At 36.3% G+C, this 20,600-nt stretch overlaps 5 protein-coding genes across 9 annotated transcripts; 1 reads left to right on the top strand and 4 right to left on the bottom strand.

The window, feature by feature from the left end:
* Positions 1-33: 33 nt before the first annotated feature.
* On the bottom strand, positions 34-5,343 carry LOC124216709 (serine/threonine-protein kinase 16). The gene is made up of 10 exons (XM_046621569.2): positions 4,882-5,343; positions 4,564-4,798; positions 4,289-4,493; positions 4,041-4,195; positions 3,790-3,924; positions 2,644-3,694; positions 573-664; positions 390-420; positions 239-331; positions 34-85 (listed from the first exon to the last, which is right to left on the bottom strand). Exons 1-6 carry the CDS (start codon positions 4,989-4,991, stop codon positions 3,578-3,580), a joined length of 957 nt encoding a protein of 318 aa, XP_046477525.1. The 5' UTR covers positions 4,992-5,343; the 3' UTR covers positions 34-85; positions 239-331; positions 390-420; positions 573-664; positions 2,644-3,577.
* Positions 1,206-2,607, bottom strand: LOC124216711 (uncharacterized). Its single transcript, XM_046621583.2, has 4 exons — positions 2,387-2,607; positions 1,928-2,170; positions 1,685-1,860; positions 1,206-1,481 (listed from the first exon to the last, which is right to left on the bottom strand). The coding sequence occupies exons 1-4, from the start codon at positions 2,446-2,448 to the stop codon at positions 1,384-1,386; spliced, it is 579 nt and encodes a 192-aa protein (XP_046477539.1). The 5' UTR covers positions 2,449-2,607; the 3' UTR covers positions 1,206-1,383.
* A 1,384-nt stretch (positions 5,344-6,727) lies between the features above and the next one.
* Positions 6,728-16,490, top strand: PIP4K (phosphatidylinositol 5-phosphate 4-kinase). 2 transcript variants are annotated; one of them, XM_046621564.2, is made up of 9 exons: positions 6,728-7,124; positions 8,245-8,342; positions 8,764-8,874; positions 9,233-9,427; positions 11,532-11,670; positions 11,747-12,046; positions 12,150-12,328; positions 12,546-12,688; positions 12,891-16,490. In XM_046621564.2, the coding sequence occupies exons 1-9, from the start codon at positions 6,987-6,989 to the stop codon at positions 13,076-13,078; spliced, it is 1,491 nt and encodes a 496-aa protein (XP_046477520.1). In that variant the 5' UTR covers positions 6,728-6,986; the 3' UTR covers positions 13,079-16,490. The 2 variants fall into 2 exon arrangements, with proteins under 2 accessions (XP_046477520.1, XP_046477521.1); XM_046621565.2 differs by lacking the exon at positions 9,233-9,427 and having other exon boundaries at positions 6,729-7,124.
* On the bottom strand, positions 13,446-17,427 carry LOC124216712 (CDGSH iron-sulfur domain-containing protein 3, mitochondrial). 2 transcript variants are annotated; one of them, XM_046621584.2, is made up of 2 exons: positions 17,116-17,427; positions 13,446-16,813 (listed from the first exon to the last, which is right to left on the bottom strand). In XM_046621584.2, the coding sequence occupies exons 1-2, from the start codon at positions 17,188-17,190 to the stop codon at positions 16,451-16,453; spliced, it is 438 nt and encodes a 145-aa protein (XP_046477540.1). In that variant the 5' UTR covers positions 17,191-17,427; the 3' UTR covers positions 13,446-16,450. The 2 variants fall into 2 exon arrangements, with proteins under 2 accessions (XP_046477540.1, XP_046477541.1); XM_046621585.2 differs by lacking the exon at positions 17,116-17,427 and adding an exon at positions 16,934-17,096.
* Positions 17,428-18,999: 1,572 nt separating this feature from the next.
* LOC124216830 (uncharacterized) lies at positions 19,000-20,347 on the bottom strand. Of its 3 annotated transcripts, XM_046621845.2 has the most exons (4): positions 20,176-20,347; positions 19,717-19,959; positions 19,474-19,649; positions 19,002-19,270 (listed from the first exon to the last, which is right to left on the bottom strand). In XM_046621845.2, the coding sequence occupies exons 1-4, from the start codon at positions 20,235-20,237 to the stop codon at positions 19,173-19,175; spliced, it is 579 nt and encodes a 192-aa protein (XP_046477801.1). In that variant the 5' UTR covers positions 20,238-20,347; the 3' UTR covers positions 19,002-19,172. The 3 variants fall into 3 exon arrangements, 1 of the variants encoding a protein (XP_046477801.1); XR_011176948.1 differs by lacking the exon at positions 20,176-20,347 and adding an exon at positions 20,067-20,165 and having other exon boundaries at positions 19,000-19,649; XR_011176947.1 differs by lacking the exon at positions 20,176-20,347 and adding an exon at positions 20,112-20,171 and having other exon boundaries at positions 19,001-19,649.
* Between the last annotated feature and the right edge of the window lie 253 nt (positions 20,348-20,600).

The raw sequence follows: 20,600 nt of genomic DNA, 5'->3' as shown, positions 1-20,600 counted from the left end.
GTTTGATTATCAAGCCAAAATCAAAGGCGTAAATACATGTCGTGAAAAAGCTTTAATTGCAGGGTACGTGTTTCTGGTTTTAAATCTGAAACAAGACTGTTTTTACAATAATGTTGGTTGACGCAGCAACCTTATTCTTTTTAAAGACATAAGAGGTTTATAAACGTCTTTTATCTATGATGACTACTAGATCATTAAAAGTGAGCAAAACGGGTGATTTCACCCTTTGTAACAATACTTTTCCTATAGGCGTTCGGGCTCCTTTACTCTAGGCTTCATGATCACCGCGCTGACGGAGCCCGCAGTGGTAGCGCTGCCAGGCAGGTACATCCTGCGGATCGTTCATCACTTTCACAGTCATTTTGCTAGCATTGCGTTCGGATCCTTACCTCTAGTCTCCATGACACCGTCATTGACTACCTGCCCAACAAGATAGTAGACTTCTTAAGATCGAAAATGCTTGACTTATCGAACTCTGTCTAACTATTACGCAGCGTTTGGAGACTTTCATCCTCAGATATTACTGTAGGTAGCTGCCACCCATGCCGTCAACCCAGCCCCCTGACACTCACCACTGCTCGTATACTAAAAAATTGTACGCGTTTTGTCCCAGTTTTTTAGTTCCTCTACCCGGCGCTAGTTGACTTCTGACACGCTCGCTGCACTGATATATATATACACTAGATTGGATATTACCGTATACTCTACGTGTAAGCTCGTGCGTCCAATTAAGCAATTGAATTTCCGCCATCTTGTACAGAAAGTTGACACAAAATGCGCGCTAGATTTGAACTGCGTAATATATGCTATTTAGATCTAACGATATATTCGTCACACAAAAAAGTTTTTGACGAGTAAAATAATGTTTGATACATTAAATGAAGAACAAATCATTTTTTCGAAAGTATATTATTATTTAAAATTATATGGTGTAAAAGATCATTAAATAATATGACGAAAAACTTGTATTTAAGCGTGATTTTTCTTTATGTTCAAAAGAAGTCCTCAATTCTGAGAAGTTTTCGTCCATTATCCTTTATCCTATGGTGGGCTGAATTCCATACGGATTATTCAAAAATTTGTATAACACTAATTCAACCGTTAGGGAATCCATTTACCATCCATTGATCATTAAAGTGGAGCTTAAGACATGTAAAAAAAGTTTTGAATTAAATTATATCGAATTGGGTGAGTAAAAACTTTATTCAAAAATATGGAGAACAAAACATTCCTTGCAAACGTTAAGGAATTTTTATAGAGTTGCGTGCGATAAACCACAACAATATAATTAGTAGTATCAATCCACAATCCATTCACATGAAGAAAAAGTTACAAGCACAATCAAAAGAAAATAAAAAAGATGTACATATCTGAGCATGCAAATCAGGTACAAATGTGTAGGTGCTCATGTAATTTGGTTACATTCACTGTGGTGGGCCGATCGGATTCATCCTGAAATTCGGTCTGCTGCAAGTTTTCACCTACAGATAAGTTACTAATAAATAACGACAATGGAAATACACAGAAATGTGTCACACACGATTTTTCTGTAACAGAGCACTTTATAATCTGTAGGTAATTAACCGCTTCGACGGCATTGACGCAATAGTGCATCACATCAACGTGTCTTTATGCACACTGAGTTTTCTCTGACCTAAAAGGGATTAATAGTTTCAGATCTTACCAAATAACGTTGGGATACTGCCTTTTCGTAAAGTTATATAATTTTTACTTTTCTTCTGAAAGCAAGAGAGTTCAAAGTGGTCGGAACACAGAAAGCTATCACTTGATGGAGACCACGGACCAATGTTTATATTTGCGATCCACTGCTTCATAATATCAGGTTCATCCAATGGGAACCTACATAACAAGCAAAGTTTAAATTTATTAATTCACACGTTATGTTGCATTGAGTAACGGTACTTACTTGAAGAATGAATAGCCACGTCCATATTCCCTTAATCGGTGACAAGATGAACACTCTGATTTTGGGTTGTCAAATATAGTTGGTACACTGTTCTTTTTCAATGTAATTAGGAATCCTGTCCTATCAAAGCAGTCATTTGTAAAATGAGCCGAACACAATGTGCTATTTCGGTTTGGCTTCCAGTCCTTCCTCTTCATTTCTTTTAACCACTGCTGAAGGCGCAACACATCTTTCACGGGAAATCTACATATCGAATTATAATTTAATCCCTGAGTCAATAATACCCGAGTTTTCAATTTCAATTATAATAAGATCGGTTCATAATTCAAATATTGTGAATTTTTACTGACACGATTCGTACGTTATAATACTCGTTAAATATAATTAGTAAATACTTCGTATGCTGACATAACCTCTGCAAGTTATCATTTGCAGAACGCTTCAGCGTTGTATACTCACTTGTGAAATGATCGCCCACTATATTTTGATTGCTTTGTTTTGCAAAAAACGCAGGTACTCATTGTTACCTCAATAATTGTTACTGTAATTTTCCATCGCAATCGATTATATACACATACATATATCACGTATATATATATATATCTGAAGTGACAAGAATCTGTACAAAATGGCTACCGTTCAATTGGCGTGACGGCACCACGCCTAATCCAATCCAGTGTATATATATATATCAGTGGCTCGCTGCCCTTGCTGACCGCGCGCAAGCTCGTCAGGTAACTACTAGCGCTACTAGTAGTGGAAATTGGCGGCAGAATCGAGGGACATTTTGCGAACCACTTTTAGCAGCGTGTGTCAGGGGGCTGCGTCAACCTAGCGAAAATTGAAACCGAAGTGATGAGAGGAGATATTGTATACTAGGAATACTCCGTCTCTCTCACTTTGCATTCGAATGGCTGAGAGGAAACGTATCGACGAATCAGGTACAGAGCGAGAGAAACAGGTTATAATGGCATCTGTCTCCCTTACCCCTCCGCCACACTTATTGTACATGCGTGGCTACCTCCTATAGTATATGTTTTAAGCTTCCACGATAACTGAACTTACACGAACAGTTTCTAAAATGTCTGATGATCTTTCATCCGTTATAAATTAAACTGGCGAAAGGACGCTAATCGTAAATTGCTTCAAAGAATGATATTTTTTTTTTCTCGGAATTATATATTAAAATATGTTTATCAACTATATTATATTACATAATATATATCGCTCAATGAATCTTACAGCATGGAATGTGTGTACTACATAACCAATCTTATTTTTTCGATTTTGTGATATTTTAAATATTATAATAAAATATTTTCCGTTCAATAATTGATTTAACTCTCCAACAGTTTCATCGCTCTGTGATCATGAACAGGAATAACATTCTTAATGATATTTATAGTACATTCATTCATCTCAGGCATGAATTGGACCGTACTGAATGAATATCCGTAACTGAATCGTCAGTTTGATCAATTCTTGGTTACTGTCCAACGTTGTTGGAATAAGATATCCTGGATGTTCGTTTAGTCTTTACCGAATTTGAAAATTTTAATTTTCGTTATTCTTTTTAGGAAAATATCCAAGTAATCCATCGTCATTGCAATCATTTACAGAAAAATTAGTTGGCATAGTCTTCAATAAGGATTAGACCCTGCCCTCTAGTTTTGCCAAAACGTCGTGTGCGTGTTCAATAACGCTATAGATGTAAGGTCTTTCCATTGGATTAGCTTTCAACATCGAAAGAATTAATTGCTGAATATCCTGTAACAAGGACCATAAACGAGCCATTACAAAAACACACTACGAAGTTAACAGTACTTTTGTTAAAATATTATTTCAGTCGGTTAATCAGTTACCTCATTGTATGGGGCACTTTCAGGGAATGAAATATTAGCGCTCATCACAGCCAACGCTACACTGTCCCCTCGCTCATACACGGTATCAAATGGTGATTTGAAATAACAAAGTGCATACAAAATACAGCCAAGCGACTATAACAAAAATGAACGTCTCAACTTGAATTATTTACTCTAATATTCGTAATAAGCCAAGTGAATTTGGATAGTACATGTTTTCTTGAATATAACATTATATAATAGTAACGTACCCAAATATCCGTCCTCTCATCAATCATACAGTAACTGTCTACATTAAATAATTCTGGTGCTCTATAAGGCATCGAGCACCTTTCAGCGGCAACGTCCTGTAATGTTTGCGCCGTATGTGCTCCGCATACTTTGATCCGGGCTTGTGCTACTGATCCTATAAAATTATTATTGAAAAACATGGCTACAACCATAACAATCCGGTAAAATTATATCTGTATTATCTATTATGATGCAAGAGAAAGTTTACCCAAATCCATAATCACTGGGGTAAGCCCTTCGCCAAGAACAATGTTTGCAGTTTTCAAATCCCTGTGCGCTAAAGGCTCGGGCTTAGCTTCATGGAACGCCTTGACTCCGTCACATATTTGTAAAAATATCTCAAGAATTTCGTTAGGATTCATGTAGTCGGATGATTTTCCTCGCCGCTCCAATTCGTTGGCCAAAGTGCCTTTCTAAGTTACATTCGACGTTAGCTTTGATTTCGAAGTACCTCTTCGAAAGAAGATGAAACGTCCAACTTACATGATAATAGGGTAAAATGAGCAGCACTTCACTAGTAGCATTAACTACTGGATCAGCAGTGCCTTTGTGTGTTGAATCAATGCATTCTATGACATTTGGGTGTTTTATAATTGTATGGTATTCTATTTCTTTCAAGGCCAATCTTTGGTCCTCCGGTCCGTGGCAGACAATCTTCTTGACGGCATATTTTTTATGCGTAAGAGAATCCTCGACCAAAGAGACGGTACTGAATCCTCTAGAAAACGACGACGATTATATCATGCAGCAATAATCACAATCCTTAAGGTTGTAGTAGTAATAATATGTATGCAAATATACCCTTCTCCAAGATGTTCACGCACAGTGTATTTCCTCCCATTAACAGTGAATGTTTCCTTGGCGCAAATGCACCCCATTTTTAAAATCAAACTCAAACCAAGACTGTTCATTTTTAACGATACATAATTATCACAGAATCAAATTTCAAATAAATAATAATATTTAATCATTGGGTAACCACTTTCAAAGCGCCAGATGCTTACACAGATTTCGCTGTCACAAGCAGAAAGGAGTCTTTGAGTAGCAACCAGGTAGCAGCCTAGCGCTACCTACAACAGTAGCAGGTCAGTACGCAAGCCGTAGTGCCGGCACAGCTGATTAACGTATGTGTATATCGTCGGCCGATAAATGCCTATGGTTAATTCAGTCATAAACGTCATGCGTGCCAAAAAGCGTGACACAACTTCCTTATTAGTTTCCCCATCTGTGTTAGAGTTAGTTTATGGTATTTGGTTATCTCAGAAAAAAATTCGCCGTACTTCGCCGATTTCTGAAATGCAGTAGAGAAGTTTTAGTACAGCAACGCTTTTAAGTCTCATTCACAAAGCAACATTTCTGTCATCTCCAAATAAGCTGAAATTTGGATGGATTCCCATTCAAATTAAATTATATCGCATGTCTAATGGTGTGTCCGTATGCGCCAAAAAGACGAATTTGGTGGTGAAAAGGCGTATAAATTTTTTTCGCGATATCCGCTACAAAGGCTCTCAGAACGCCTATTTACACTAGAATAGGCCGAAAAAATCAATGTAGGTAAAAGGCCTTATGTTTGGTGGATACGCTCCTTCGGCACCGTCAATATTTGTGTTTATCACATTTGTAAATGGTATAAGGTTGCATCCGCTATTTTAGTCTATTTTTCGTCAACGACGAAAACCTTCCGAAACATAATGATTTATCGATTTCGGGAAGAATTTATAAAATTTTATACTTTTCCAAAAAATTATATCCAACTTAACGGTATGAGGTTACATCCGTCATTTTTTCACCGCAAATGCTTCTAAAACATTTGAAACGTAAAGATTCGCCGACTTCCGGAGGAATTTAAACATTATTTATGTTATAAAAAAATAATTTTGGACGTAAAGGTATAAAGTCGTATGTTGGCACGTGTGACCTTGCACCGTCAGTGAATGTCATTATTTTTCATAAAGTTCGTGATGACACGGCATAGCCGATAGCGTTGACTAAAGACCTTGACTGAATTATAGGTATATCTTCAGTTCGTTGGCCCTATAGATGCCGACGATTCCACTGTTTCATACCATGATACCACTGGACTAAACAACATCACTACATGGCTCTACGGGTTGGATTTCAGCCGAGAGAGATAGCTCGGAGGTGAAGTGCTGTCTCTTTCGCACCGGCACAATCTTTCGTTTTATTTTGTAAATCAGTGACATCACATTTTTGCTTAAACTGTCTCACGCATACGCATAACTAGTAGAAAGATACAGCCCTTCACCTCCGAGCTATCTCTTTCGAACGAAAATCCATCACTACAGTACTGTTGCGTATAAGGCTGCTTTTTTACATGCAGCAAACAGCTGGATGTAGCAGTAGCAAAAATGCTCAGATTGGTCAATGATTCGGTGTTTTCTTCAGTACTTTGTCATATACGAGAATTGCTGTTCGAAGTAGAAATGAACCTACTTTCTACAGCAGTTGGTTTTACAGCCTACAGCAGAAGTCCCCCCCCCCCCCCGCCAAGTAGCCACCACCCCCCTGCCCCCGTCCCTACGTACCAAGCAGCCAATGAGAGCATTTGAGCTGCATCTCGATTTTTAATTTCTCAAACTATCCGATAGGGGGAACATGGGCAAGGCCGATTTCTGCCATTTTTATAGAGCTCAGTCGCACACGAACTCTTCCGCAGCGAGGTTTATTGAGATTAATTGCGTTCTGTCAATTCGCAGTACATAGTCTAATTCAGAGTTTTATTTGCGTCGTCTCGAAAGGAAGCTTCGAGTTAATATGTTAGCGTTCAATGACAAATAAATCTGTATTCACCGTTGAAAAAGTTTATTGACTGACGACTGACGCCTGGACAAGACTCGTAACACATTGGGAGACAAAACAAAATTGACGAGCAAAAAAAAAGAAAAATGTCGAGTGTACCGCAAGTTTCTAGCGGGCTAAGCAAGCTCAAAAAGAAACACTTTCGTGTTAAGCATCAAAAGGTGAAATTATTTTGGGCGAATGAACCGCTGCTTAGCGTGCTTATGTGGGGTGTCAATCACACGGTAATGTATCACGATTACTTCTTCATTCTCCACAACACGTAGTTCAGATGATAGGTCGCACATACCTACTTTACTTTCCCATGAATCTTTATAAGCTCGATACCGCGTGAAGCTGTTGACAAAAAAGTTGCCGTGCATAGCCAAACCCGACGCGTGTCGACCAATCATTTTATTATTCTATCATACACAAAATTGGCCCATGGCAATGAATTTCTTATCTATACTTTATACGTTAATGCCTTTCCCGTTCTTTTCTCGTCTCTGCAAATTCTTATTAATGCCATGTACTGTATTTGAGTTGCACGAATGAATGATACCGCAAACTCATACCCCTGGCTAGGCTAAGCCTCTGGTTAATTATTTAAATGATATGCATCGTTTGACGACTACTTCATAAATGACAGTACTTCTTTGCACATACAAGTATATACATATTGCTTATCATCATATCTTTAATGTACGTACAACAGAGACGGATGCATTATGCAACTGTGCCGCGTATGAAATATAAAGATTTGTTGCCCGACAGCTGTACACGTGATATAATACCTGTCTGCAATTTTCAATGGCTTTATATAATTATAAAAAAAAGTGTTTTTACTTGTAAGTCGATAAAACAACAAGTAGTCATATACTCTAATGAAACTGAGCGAATAAAAAATTTTAAAGTTCGCTACATAATGTCACGCGACATGCATTCCTATTTAACAGAGCTTTGCATTGTCTAAAGTAGTATGTCAAAAATATCAGTCCTGCTATCCAACAGATTCATTGGTTGATAGATATTGCATTTTTTCTTATGTGCTAGATAAAGGGATGTCATCATCACAATCTACCTAGGAGATAGCAAACGCTTCTTTATTGAATTTTAACTTGGCGCTGCTTATCTCATGCGTATGATCAGCTTTAAATGGCTAAAACGAAAAGGAATAGCTGCTGTGGCAATATTCAGAAATCAGATTTCATGAACTGAGCAATCCTGTTAGAATATGAAAATGAAATTCTCGACGTCAGAGAATAGCCTGTTCACTAACGACATTTTAATGTATTACTTTGATTTTTTTTAGTAGATAATCAAAAAGGTGGTATGTTAATATTTATTTATTTTCTTATCCAACAGATAAATGAGTTGAGCCATATCAACATACCAGTTATGCTGCTTCCCGATGATTTTAGGGCCTACAGCAAATTGAAAGTTGACAATCATCTTTTCAATAAGTAAGTTCTAGTGTCCTGTGTATAAATCATGAGATAAGAGACCTGTTTCTAGGTTTTCTATTTGGTACATACTTTGTATCTCTTTGTTCATGGGCACAGTTTTAAACTTCCATCTCACATTTTGAGAACAATTATACCAATGTAATGCTCGTCGTGCCAATTTATCCGAAGGCCGCATGTTTAAGGTCTGTACTTGAGTTATTTTCAATTTAAATCTCAGTTGCCGCCTGTGATTTTTAAGGAGGGTAGGTACTTTAACGTTGTTAATTGTGGAGGTCGTGCAAGCAGTTGGCCTACCAAGATTGGAAATAATCAAATACCTTGACAAATTAAGCGGCAATTAATGACCGCATCAAAGGCAAATGCTGAAGAATTTTACTTTGATATACTCGGATAATTATTGCATTGATTATTATTCCAGAGAAAACATGCCGTCTCACTTTAAAATCAAAGAATACTGTCCGCTGGTCTTTAGAAATCTGCGAGAAAGGTTTGGAATAGACGACTTGGACTACAAGGACTCTATGACAAGGTGAGATGTCTTGGGATAACATGGAAAAACTTATATTGGGAAGGCAAATGAATATATGTATACATATATACATGTACATTTCTTTTCTATACAATCTTATATCCAGGGGCTTGGATGCATGAGCAAGTGATAGCAATTGTACAGATCTATAGATTTATGCTTTGTAACGAAAGATGAGCTACCTGTTACAGCTTGGAGCATGAGATTGTATATATCTTTGTTATATTTCAATGTCTACCGATGTCCTTAGCCACACCGTTCTTTAATTTGACATATTAGAGTCTATTATGAGGGCCCAGTAAATATTCTGGCAAACAAAAACTTATGATTGTTGAGTTTAAATGACTTTTGCTAATAGATGTCGGACGTTTAATCCTTCGCGAGCTAAACGGCGGCCAGACTCGGCAACTGCCGTTGGAAGGACTCGGCAATTGGTGCAGCGATCGGCGACAGTTCCCTCGATTATTTTATCCCCTCCTCCTTCTGCAGTTTCACATATTCCAGTTCTTTCTAAGCCGCAGCGTGCCTACAGTCTTAAACCAAAACGTTTGAGGTCAGCTAGGTTTTTACATGAGTTTTTCTGTGCGTGTCGTTTGTGGCTAACGTGAAGAGACAACTTCTTAGTTTGATTATTTTTTCATTATTTCGTTATCCTTTTCAATTTCCTTTCTCATCTTTTGCCACGCACGCCCAAGTCGAGCACCAACTAACACAACTCATCATTTTTGTAAGAGAACTAACCGATTGTCGCAAAGCCTGGCATAGTTGGAAGTCTAATCAGCAGAGATGAGAATTTAAAAGGTGTCTGTATGCGTATACTTACTTGACAGATGTGATTCACATTTATAAATTGGTTGTAATTATGAAATTATAAAATAAATTATTGAAATAGTAATGAATTACACATGACCTCAAATCATCAAGTTATTTTGGTCGTGTTCGTGCAACGAAAATGTCGTCGTTTCACATTGAGTTACTAACAAAAGTAGAGTACATAGATATCTACAAATATTATTTGTAATGGCTGTACAACTAACAATATTGGTACCATTCATAATTTTCCATTGATTTATTTATTCATTCAATACTATCATAAACAAATTGTTTATAATTTTGATCAGTGTTATTCTGCTATAATATTTGACACAGCACTTACAACTGTGATCGTTGGCATGCAAGAATTACAGTGTTTACTCATCCTTCTAATTCCTTTCAGATTCGGATAAAGGAAATTAGTCTACAAGGGGTTACATTCGGTCATACGCTCACAAAGCAGATACATCTTTGAGATTTTTTCACGAGCCAAGTAGGGAGTAGATTTATTTAATCTTCGGATGATGATTACGTATAATTAGTCAGCACCTATAGGTAATTTTTTTGATCGAGAAACAAAGGCGTTCAAGAGCTACAAAAATTGTGCCCAACTTCTGTAGTTCTCGCAGGACTAACAATAAGTGGTGGAGGTTGTAACTACGAAGGGCCATATCTGAAATAAAAAATTTCAAATGTGTTTTAATATAAATAACAATGGTTACACATTTACGATCGGGATTATGAAAATTCTCAAAAAAGCAAAAGATGTAACAATTTCAATAAAATTATTGCTTTTTTGATTGAAAATGGATTCGTATTTTAGGTGTCATTATAAAACGATAAAAATATCAAAAAATCCAATCATGAGTGCATGCAAAATCGTAAAAAGAATATGTATGCAAAAATTGATGTTAATCCATTGAATGATGTTTGAGTTAGAAGCTCCACCATGGCGGAAAATTTAATTTCGAGATAAAGGCGTTTGACTGCGGTTCTGATGCTGATTTTGTATGAGATGAAATGGATTAGTCTGACCCATAATACACGATTTCTGGGGCATATAGGAGGCCATCCGCCGCAAGTGCAGCTTTCTGACAGGCTAATCTTTCTAGCCTTGACTTGGTTGTATTCAGACGCACAACGGCGTCCTCTATAGAGAGCGATTGTGCATTGTTTCACTTAAGTGCTCATAACTTTCTCAGTTTTCGGAAATTCGACATTGGTTTTGGACTCAAATATGCTTAAAAGATGTAGCTATAGTAACATGTAAAAAAAAACGATTATTGAAAAGTTGGGACCGGATGTAACCCCATAAGTTACAATAATCTATTTCGGCAGCCAATCACTTTTTATACAGCATTTGAATATTCCAGTTTTGAACAGATGTCTTGGATAGTAGGCAGAATTCAGAATCAATTGCTATTTTTAGATGCTGATACTCTTGTAATTGAGTTCATCTTTCCTTGATGTTTACTGAATTATTTGAGAATCTACAAAACTTTTCATCTTTCTTGTACTCTCTATACAGTTGTTTTGTAATCTTTGATAATTTTGGCAACGGTAATTTTTTATTTATTTTTTTTATTACAGAGGTAATCCTTTATTAATTAACCAAGGAATGATGGCAATAACATTATAGTAGTAAAATAAATAATAGCTAAATTATGTCAGTTGTGCATGCATTGAAGTTGAATTTTATTCAGCCAAGTATATACCATTGATCCCCTCAGATCATTGTCATAATTATATTATGTTAATTTGGCTTGATGCACTTTGAACCTGTTTATATTAAAGATGATGTTGAAAGCATGAAACAACTGCGTAAAATTTATCTTGCATTCTAGATCTCAACCAGTTATCTATGACTCATCAGGTAAGAGTGGCGCCAAGTTTTACCAATCGTACGACAAGTTATTCATCATCAAGACTTTGACGAGTGAAGAGGTAGAAAGAATGCATTTATTTTTGAAGCAATACCATCCGGTGAGTCAATTTCCAACTCTTTCACCATTTGACAACAGAATTGAAAATGCCTGTTAACTTAATTATAATTTTCCAGTATATCGTTGAAAGGCATGGAAAAACGTTGCTGCCACAGTATGTGGGCATGTATCGCTTAACGGTTGACGGAGATGAGCATTACTTTGTCGCCATTAGAAATGCTTTCTCAAATCATCTTCCCACGCACCGGAAATTTGATTTGAAAGGATCGACAGTGGACAGAGAAGCCTCTGACAAAGAAAAGGAAAAAGATTTACCGACATACAAAGACAACGATTTTGTCAAAGAAGGAATGAAAATTTACATAGGGGAAGAGGCAAAGAGAAAGCTCATAGATACGTTAACAGCTGATGTCGGCGTTAGTAGTTCGATGTTGATAATTAATGATTAAATTTGCTTACAGTATCTTTCAATAATAAAAGTCCAAAGCGTTCCATAAACGTTATTCCATTTGCATACAGTTTTTGACACACTTAAATCTGATGGATTACTCGCTGTTGCTTGGTGTTCACGACTGTGCACGAGCAGAACAAGAAAACAGAGAACGTGCCGAGAGAGAAGCTGATGAAGACAATCGCGAAGAAGAAGACGATAGTGAATCCGGTAGCGGCCAAGATACTCGTGGCCCTATGGGAGAATGGTAATAGTTAAAGTTATCTTCGGACTTTATTCTTTCATAAATGATCGTTGAAAGAGTGATATAATGCCTATGAATTTCATGCAATTTATTTTCGAATTGGCACCTATTCTCAAACGCATATTCACCATAGAATCTAGTCTTTGATTTCATACATATACAGTTAAGAATCTTGTTTCACGACAATATTGTAATGCGTTTTTTTTTTTTTTTTTGGTAGCCGGCAGTTGGGCGGCTTTGCGGTTGCAGGGATGTCAACTCCCCCAGAATCCCCGCATACCGCTTTAATGCGAGATTCCAGTCTACAGTATGAAGGCGCTATCATACCTGAGTTAGATATATACGCAATCCCAAGTTCAGATGGTGAGATTTCGAATAATAACTGATCCGACTAACATTTCAGCAAATATTATTAATAGGCTATTGGGACATAAATTGGGGAAAGGGTTGTATTAAAAAAATGATACAGAATCCTGTTGTTCACAATATGTATAGTGAAATGCGAAAAAGAAAGAGAAGGACAGATGTTGGGTGAGAAGCGTTCACTTTGTTACATTCTTTTCAGGTGCCCCGTCGAAGGAAATTTATTTTTTGGCCATCATAGATGTACTCACACATTATGGCGTGCGTAAACAAGCCGCAAAGGCAGCTAAAACCGTGAAGTACGGTGCAAATGTCGACGGTATATCAACTTGCGATCCGGAACAGTACGGGAAACGATTCATCGAATTCATGAGTAAAGCGATAGAATAAGCTCAGATACTTGATCAAATTCAGGATACATATAATTTGAGAAAAAACAACATTCGGAAGTGATTATTTTTTATTTCCTTTGTTCGAGAGATTTTAACATTGATTGATTAAAACAGAAATTTGAAATAATTATACACGTGTAAAAAAGTTGAATTAAACTTTACAATTCATTTAATTGTATTGTCAATCACTTTGTTTTGCAAATTCAATTCTTTGTGATGGGGTTGTTTATATGTGATACAGTGATTTCATAATGTTCGAAGCCTCGTAGTTGAAGTAAAAATTTACAGTAGCCAATGTTAAATCTTTACAATATCCAGCTACTTTTTTTCACTCTTTACATAATCAATACTTTTTCGAATACAAAAAGAGCCTCGTGAATAAGTCACGTCATATTTGTCTGTCGCACCACCGTTCTATTTCAGTTTGTATTCAATTCAAATCGTTACAGTTCTCTCATTGTTATTTATACAGCTGCAGAACGTAAATTCAGCCATTTCAAATCTGAATTGAGCCATCAAATGATATGTATACACGTTTTTGAATAGGTGATGTACAACATTGTAGATAAATTGTTTTATACGTTATTATAATATCCCAAACTTTCTTTCATCGGATCCTTTCAATCTTATTATTCATTGTCCAAACACTGCATCATGCAAACTCGTAAATGATTCGATTTTACTGCATGATCAAAGTTTCTTTCCCGTACCTGACCACGAAACATGGTCTATCATACTTTAATCATACTGTCCATGAGGTGGTGTAAGAAAGCGCAAATGTTGATAGACCAAAATATATAATAATGTTATTTGAGCACATTTTTTGCTTGACAAAAATTCACTTTGATTTTGTTGAGCATGCGCGGAAGCACGATGTACGTTTACTATTAAATATAAAAATAATTTGTTTCAACTAATTTCACGATTTCTATACTACAATACTGATATGAGTTTCGACAAAGTTGTTGAAAAAAAAATTATTAAACTATATATATATATATATTTATGTATGTATACAAATATGTGCGTGTGAATGTTATAATACTTGCGAGCTTTGATGTAATATAGAGTTTGTGTTAAAAGTTTTCATCAGTTAATTCTTTAGGCCATGTGGAATATTTTCTCTATAGTCTTCTCTAGCTACATGGCTTCTTATTTTAAATATATTGATGCAAATAAAATATCGTCAAGTATATTCAAAGAATCCTGGCTAAATTTCAATATTGCTTATGATTTGAGAGACCAATTTAGTTTGCAATACTCTTCTTTTTCTGAGATCTGTGCTGAGTTTATTTCATATCGAAACTTTTAAAACATACTTTATTACACAACAGACAAATTAATTGATGTGTGATCTAAGAATTTATCCAGCTTTTTCAATAATCTGTAGGATGGTTCGTTTATGTAACAATAGAGCCCAAATGAAAAACAAAAAAACATTCATGACTGTTTGAATAATGTTTTTAAGCTTTTTCCTATGCAGAGCAGTCAGTTTGTAATTTGAGGTGAATTGAATCATTCTAATCTAATATCCTTATTGCAATTCAAAGAAGCAAGTAATTTCCAAAAACGGTCACTTCTATGCTTTAACCAGCTTTAAACTTGCACTCAGCAACTGACCTATCTACGTTAGGCAACATTGATGTAACCTTTTTCTATGGGAAAGTGTTGTTACTAATTGTAGAGTACAGGTAGATCAATACTGCGACATTACTTTTGATATACCCATTGTGCTTATACAAAGTATGTCTGAATGTTTTTTCAAGCTTCACTGCCATAAATTAATCCAGTCAGCAATGTAACATTTTTTTGTGATTTGTAAAATAACACAAATATTATAACACACTACGTATCTCATAATACATAAAGTTGATTAATCTGTGAAGTTTCTTTTAACTCGTGTCATTATAGAGATACATATATATACATATTTGTTGTAGAGAGAGAGAGAGAGAGAGAGAGAAAGGGAGAGAGGGAGATGGAGTGAGGGACAGAGGGAGTGCGTCATAGTTTATTGCTTTCCAGAAACGCTATGTAAAAGTAATAAATTACTTGGCATGTATGTGTAATAAGTATCGTAATGCAATAATTCAAAACCATCTAAAGATGCAATTGCAGGAGACATGATTACCTGTGAATGAATTCCATTACCCAGATACTCCTTTCATAGATAAACATTTTTCCAATGCGTCATGAATATGTAGTCTTGCAATTTGTTACAAGGTAGCATTATATCATGACTCATTATTTTATTACTAACATACATCTAGCCTCAGTTCAATTGCTCGTACAATTAACCGTGAGTTGGAAAACACTTTTCGTCCTAGTTGGCGTAAAGTGAGATTTTACGCCCGATAAATCCGGTTTACGCCTACGTAGGGCAAAAAATATTGTTTGCACCACGGGCGTAATACTTTACACCGACGTGTGACAGATCGCACTAGGGTGTAGAACTTTGTGCCCTAGGTACGAAAATACCTATTTGCCGCGTGCCTAAATAATACGGTATTCTGACACACTCTTCATTAATTCCGACATAACTTGATTTCAATTAGTGTCTCTGTTTAAAAAATTGTAGCCGAATCACTTGCGCGAGAAACAAGAGAAAATGTTGGAACTAAATTGTGATTTATTTCATAATCAATATCAGCCTGACTACTAATTATTTTTACAATTTACTGGTACTTGCTATGTGAATATTTCGCCATTGAAGCTGTGTAAAAATGTGAAACTATGTAACTTTGCAGAAAATACTTTGTTAAGATTCAAGATTGATTATAATGCTCATTCACTGATTGTACCTAGTTGTTGTTGATCCTCAACTTCTCAATCGAGTGAGCCTATAATTATACATGCCCTGAATGTGTGATATATCTTGATGATTATTTCTGATAAGCATGAAACATTAGGAGACTTTGATTTGCACATGGCTGCATATATTAATCTTACATGCAACTAGTATAAACAAATATAATATTCAGCATTTTTAATTCGCACCATATTCAGAATTGCAAATTAATTATATTAAAAATCTAAGTTCATAAATAAAATAAATGATAAAAAAAAAAATAATAGAATTATTAATTTGTTGCAAAATCTTAATTTTTGAATCAATCATCTTTATTAATGTGAATCGCAGGAAACTGTAGCAATAAATTAAAAATAGTGAATAGAAAATCAAATACCATTTTGAATACTTATAGGATGGTTTATTGCTAGCCTGGATACAGGATCAGAATGTATTTCATAGTAAGGCATATTACTCATTCGCATTTACCCTTAAGTGCAAGATATTCAACTACAGTGTAACGATTATTTGTAATTCATGTACGACCGATAAAGTAAGCAAGAAACAGTTTGCAGGTATCTACTAAGACCTAACTGCATCTTGAATTTCTTGTCTCTTGTGCGATCCATCGCAAAAAGGTCTATTCGATGTTTGTTTGCAATTGCATAACCAATAATCTTTTGTTTCGTCAACCATGAATCTAATTGGTCTCTGCTTAACTTTTATAAAAACATCTCTGTGTGTGCCGTCACACAATGGTTGCGATTTACTCCTGCCGCATAAGCACCAGTGATAATGTTTTCCAGCTTCAATTCGCATTTTGAAAGGCTTTTTATCATATATTTTACCATTTTCTGCCTGCTCGTTGGCAGAGAATAAACTTTGCAACGCATTCTTTGGTATTTTAGGCTGTTCCTTTTCTTTTATAGAGGACGAGAAGGTGACCTAAAAACAGAGTATCGTCAGCGCTTGTTTGTACACATAATAAAACGATACAAAAGATAGGTGGATGAGAATTAGTAAGAAGAGGCAGATAAAGTATTTGAGTGTTCAATCCTTAAATACATGTGAGTATTTCCCCATTCGCAATGCCATTTGATAAACGATTCCACGTTCGGCGCATATTCGCAAAATATCTGTAGCAGACGACAGGCTTTACTTGAAGGTTATATTAGGGTTTTCGGTATCTTACGGTTTCTCAAACTATACGTGTGTACGTCTCTGGCCCGTAATTTTCAATGACTTACGCGTTGCATTTGTAGATATTGATTACATCGAAAACTTTGCTTTAAAGCTCCGCCAACGCGAACTATGGAATTCATAACGACGAATCGTGCAAAATAGGGTGCATTCGTTTACTGAGTGACTGCGGCAGATGTTATTCGTTCACTCCGCGTGTGAAAGCGATAGCAGCGCAATCGGCCGTTCGTTTAAGCAAGGATGTACCCTATTCACGCAGCTACCTCGGGGGTCCCTGCTTTGGATACTCTGCTCGCAGTATTGCGTAAACGAACGTGAACAAACATAACAGTAAGTTGCGTGAGGCCGGAGAGATTAATGAAGGCTCCGATGGGTCATGCCAATTTAAGAAATTGAAAATTCATTACTTTACCACATATCTCACAGAATTAAACTAATGGGTAGTGAAGAGACGTGATTTGAGCAACTGTTCACGCAGATATCCGATCGGTAATTTATGTCACGTTACTCGCAGATGAGAAACGCAGTGTAAACGAATGCGCCCCTCCTATTTATCAATCATAACGCCACCATTACCTACCAATCACCGCCCGACAATCAAACCCCTCTTCGATCAAACCCATGAAGGATGATCAAACCCTTTCTCTTCTCAGTGTCTCTTCTCCATCCTCCGTGGCTTAAGACCCGTAGGGAGAGCGCCAATGTACTCTGTGTTCCTTTCTTTTTGAGCATTTTAAACTTTATTTAACAGTTTAATTTTATTTGTTTTAATCTTTTCCATTAGATCTACGTTTCAAAGTTTTATTTGTAATTCATAAGCTTTGAATTGATTCAGTTCCGAAAGCACCATGCTACCCAGGGTAACATTCCCTTTAGCATCCGATAGTATATACATACATGACTTTGATCAGCAGCGCTTTGCGACAGAATTGGGCATGATTGTTGTATCATCGAGCCTAGGCTGCGACGTTCCTAACAGACAATTTTGGACAATTCAGAAGTTAGACTCTAAATTAAGTTGCCTAACTATAATATACCCGTATTCATAGTCCCTCCTTATATCAAGGATAAAAGACGCCTTGATGAAGGCTTCCTTGAATCTCAGGCCCGTATTTATAGTCAGTTCTTAAATTTAAGCACGGTCTTCAGACCCTGAAGTCCTATCTCAAGTCATGGTACACGAGGACTTAAGACCGTGCTTAAATTTAAGAACTGACTATGAATACGGGCCTCAGAGGCGTCCTCGTTTCATAGTCACAACCTGGCTCTCCCTTCCAGAAGGAAGACATATTTAGGGATATGTGATTGCTTATGGTGGTAAAACTGCTGATCGAAGCGCCACTCGGCTATATTTAAATCTAACTTAAACCGCTTGGCTCCACTGATATATATAGGTATACACTGGATTGGATATTACCGTATACTCTACGTGTAAGCTCGTGCGTCCAATTGAACAATTTAATTTCCGCCATCTTGTACAGAAAGTTGTCACAAAATGCGCGCTAGATTTGAACTGCGTAATATATGCTATTTAGATCTAACGATATATTCGTCACACAAAAGAGTTTTTGACGAGTAAAATAATGTTTGATACATTAAATGAAGAACAAATCATTTTTTCGAAGGTATATTATTATTTACAATTATATGATGTAAAAGATCATTAAATAATATGACGAAAAACTTGTATTTAAGCGTGATTTTTCTTTATGTTCAAAAGAAGTCCTCAATTCTAAGAAGTTTCCGTCCATTATCCTTTATCCTATGGTGGGCTGAATTTCATACGGATTATTCAAAAATTTGTATAACACTAATTCAACCGTTAGGGAATCCATTTACCATCCATTGATCATTAAAGTGGAGCTTAGGACATGTAAAAAAAGTTTTGAATTAAATTATATCGAATTGGGTGAGTAAAAACTTTATTCAAAAATATGGAGAACAAAACATTCCTTGCAAACGTTAAGGAATTTTTATAGAGTTGCGTGCGATAAACCACAACAATATAATTAGTAGTATCAATCCACAATCCATTCACATGAAGAAAAAGTTACAAGCACAATCAAAAGAAAATAAAAAAGATGTACATATCTGAGCATGCAAATCAGGTACAAATGTGTAGGTGCTCATGTAATTTGGTTACATTCACTGTGGTGGGCCGATCGGATTCATCCTGAAATTCGGTCTGCTGCAAGTTTTCACCTACAGATAAGTTACTAATAAATAACGACAATGGAAATACACAGAAATGTGTCACACACGATTTTTCTGTAACAGAGCACTTTATAATCTGTAGGTAATTAACCGCTTCGACGGCATTGACGCAATAGTGCATCACATCAACGTGTCTTTATGCACACTGAGTTTTCTCTGACCTAAAAGGGATTAATAGTTTCAGATCTTACCAAATAACGTTGGGATACTGCCTTTTCGTAAAGTTATATAATTTTTACTTTTCTTCTGAAAGCAAGAGAGTTCAAAGTGGTCGGAACACAGAAAGCTATCACTTGATGGAGACCACGGACCAATGTTTATATTTGCGATCCACTGCTTCATAATATCAGGTTCATCCAATGGGAACCTACATAACAAGCAAAGTTTAAATTTATTAATTCACACGTTATGTTGCATTGAGTAACGGTACTTACTTGAAGAATGAATAGCCACGTCCATATTCCCTTAATCGGTGACAAGATGAACACTCTGATTTTGGGTTGTCAAATATAGTTGGTACACTGTTCTTTTTCAATGTAATTAGGAATCCTGTCCTATCAAAGCAGTCATTTGTAAAATGAGCCGAACACAATGTGCTATTTCGGTTTGGCTTCCAGTCCTTCCTCTTCATTTCTTTTAACCACTGCTGAAGGCGCAACACATCTTTCACGGGAAATCTACATATCGAATTATAATTTAATCCCTGAGTCAATAATACCCGAGTTTTCAATTTCAATTATAATAAGATCGGTTCATAATTCAAATATTGTGAATTTTTACTGACACGATTCGTACGTTATAATACTCGTTAAATATAATTAGTAAATACTTCGTATGCTGACATAACCTCTGCAAGTTATCATTTGCAGAACGCTTCAGCGTTGTATACTCACTTGTGAAATGATCGCCCACTATATTTTGATTGCTTTGTTTTGCAAAAAACGCAGGTACTCATTGTTACCTCAATAATTGTTACTGTAATTTTCCATCGCAATCGATTATATACACATACATATATCACGTATATATATATATATATCTGAAGTGACAAGAATCTGTACAAAATGGCTACCGTTCAATTGGCGTGACGGCACCACGCGTAATCCAATCCAGTGTATATATATATCAGTGCTTGGCTCTCATTGTCAAGTTGCGTCGGTTGATGAGAGTGTATAACCTCAAAAAAATTAACCTGTAGACTGGCTGTGATCGCGTCATACGGGTCATAAGTCCATAGACGCCAAGCGCAAGCGCAAGCGTTGACTACATGAAACGAAACAGCCAATCGCAGTGCCGAAGGTTTCCTCAAGGAAGCTCG

The sequence above is a fragment of the Neodiprion pinetum genome, chromosome 4 (assembly GCF_021155775.2).
Source record: "Neodiprion pinetum isolate iyNeoPine1 chromosome 4, iyNeoPine1.2, whole genome shotgun sequence".
Taxonomy (NCBI): Eukaryota; Metazoa; Arthropoda; class Insecta; order Hymenoptera; family Diprionidae; genus Neodiprion; species Neodiprion pinetum.
This window is presented reverse-complemented; position numbering and strand designations above follow the sequence as displayed.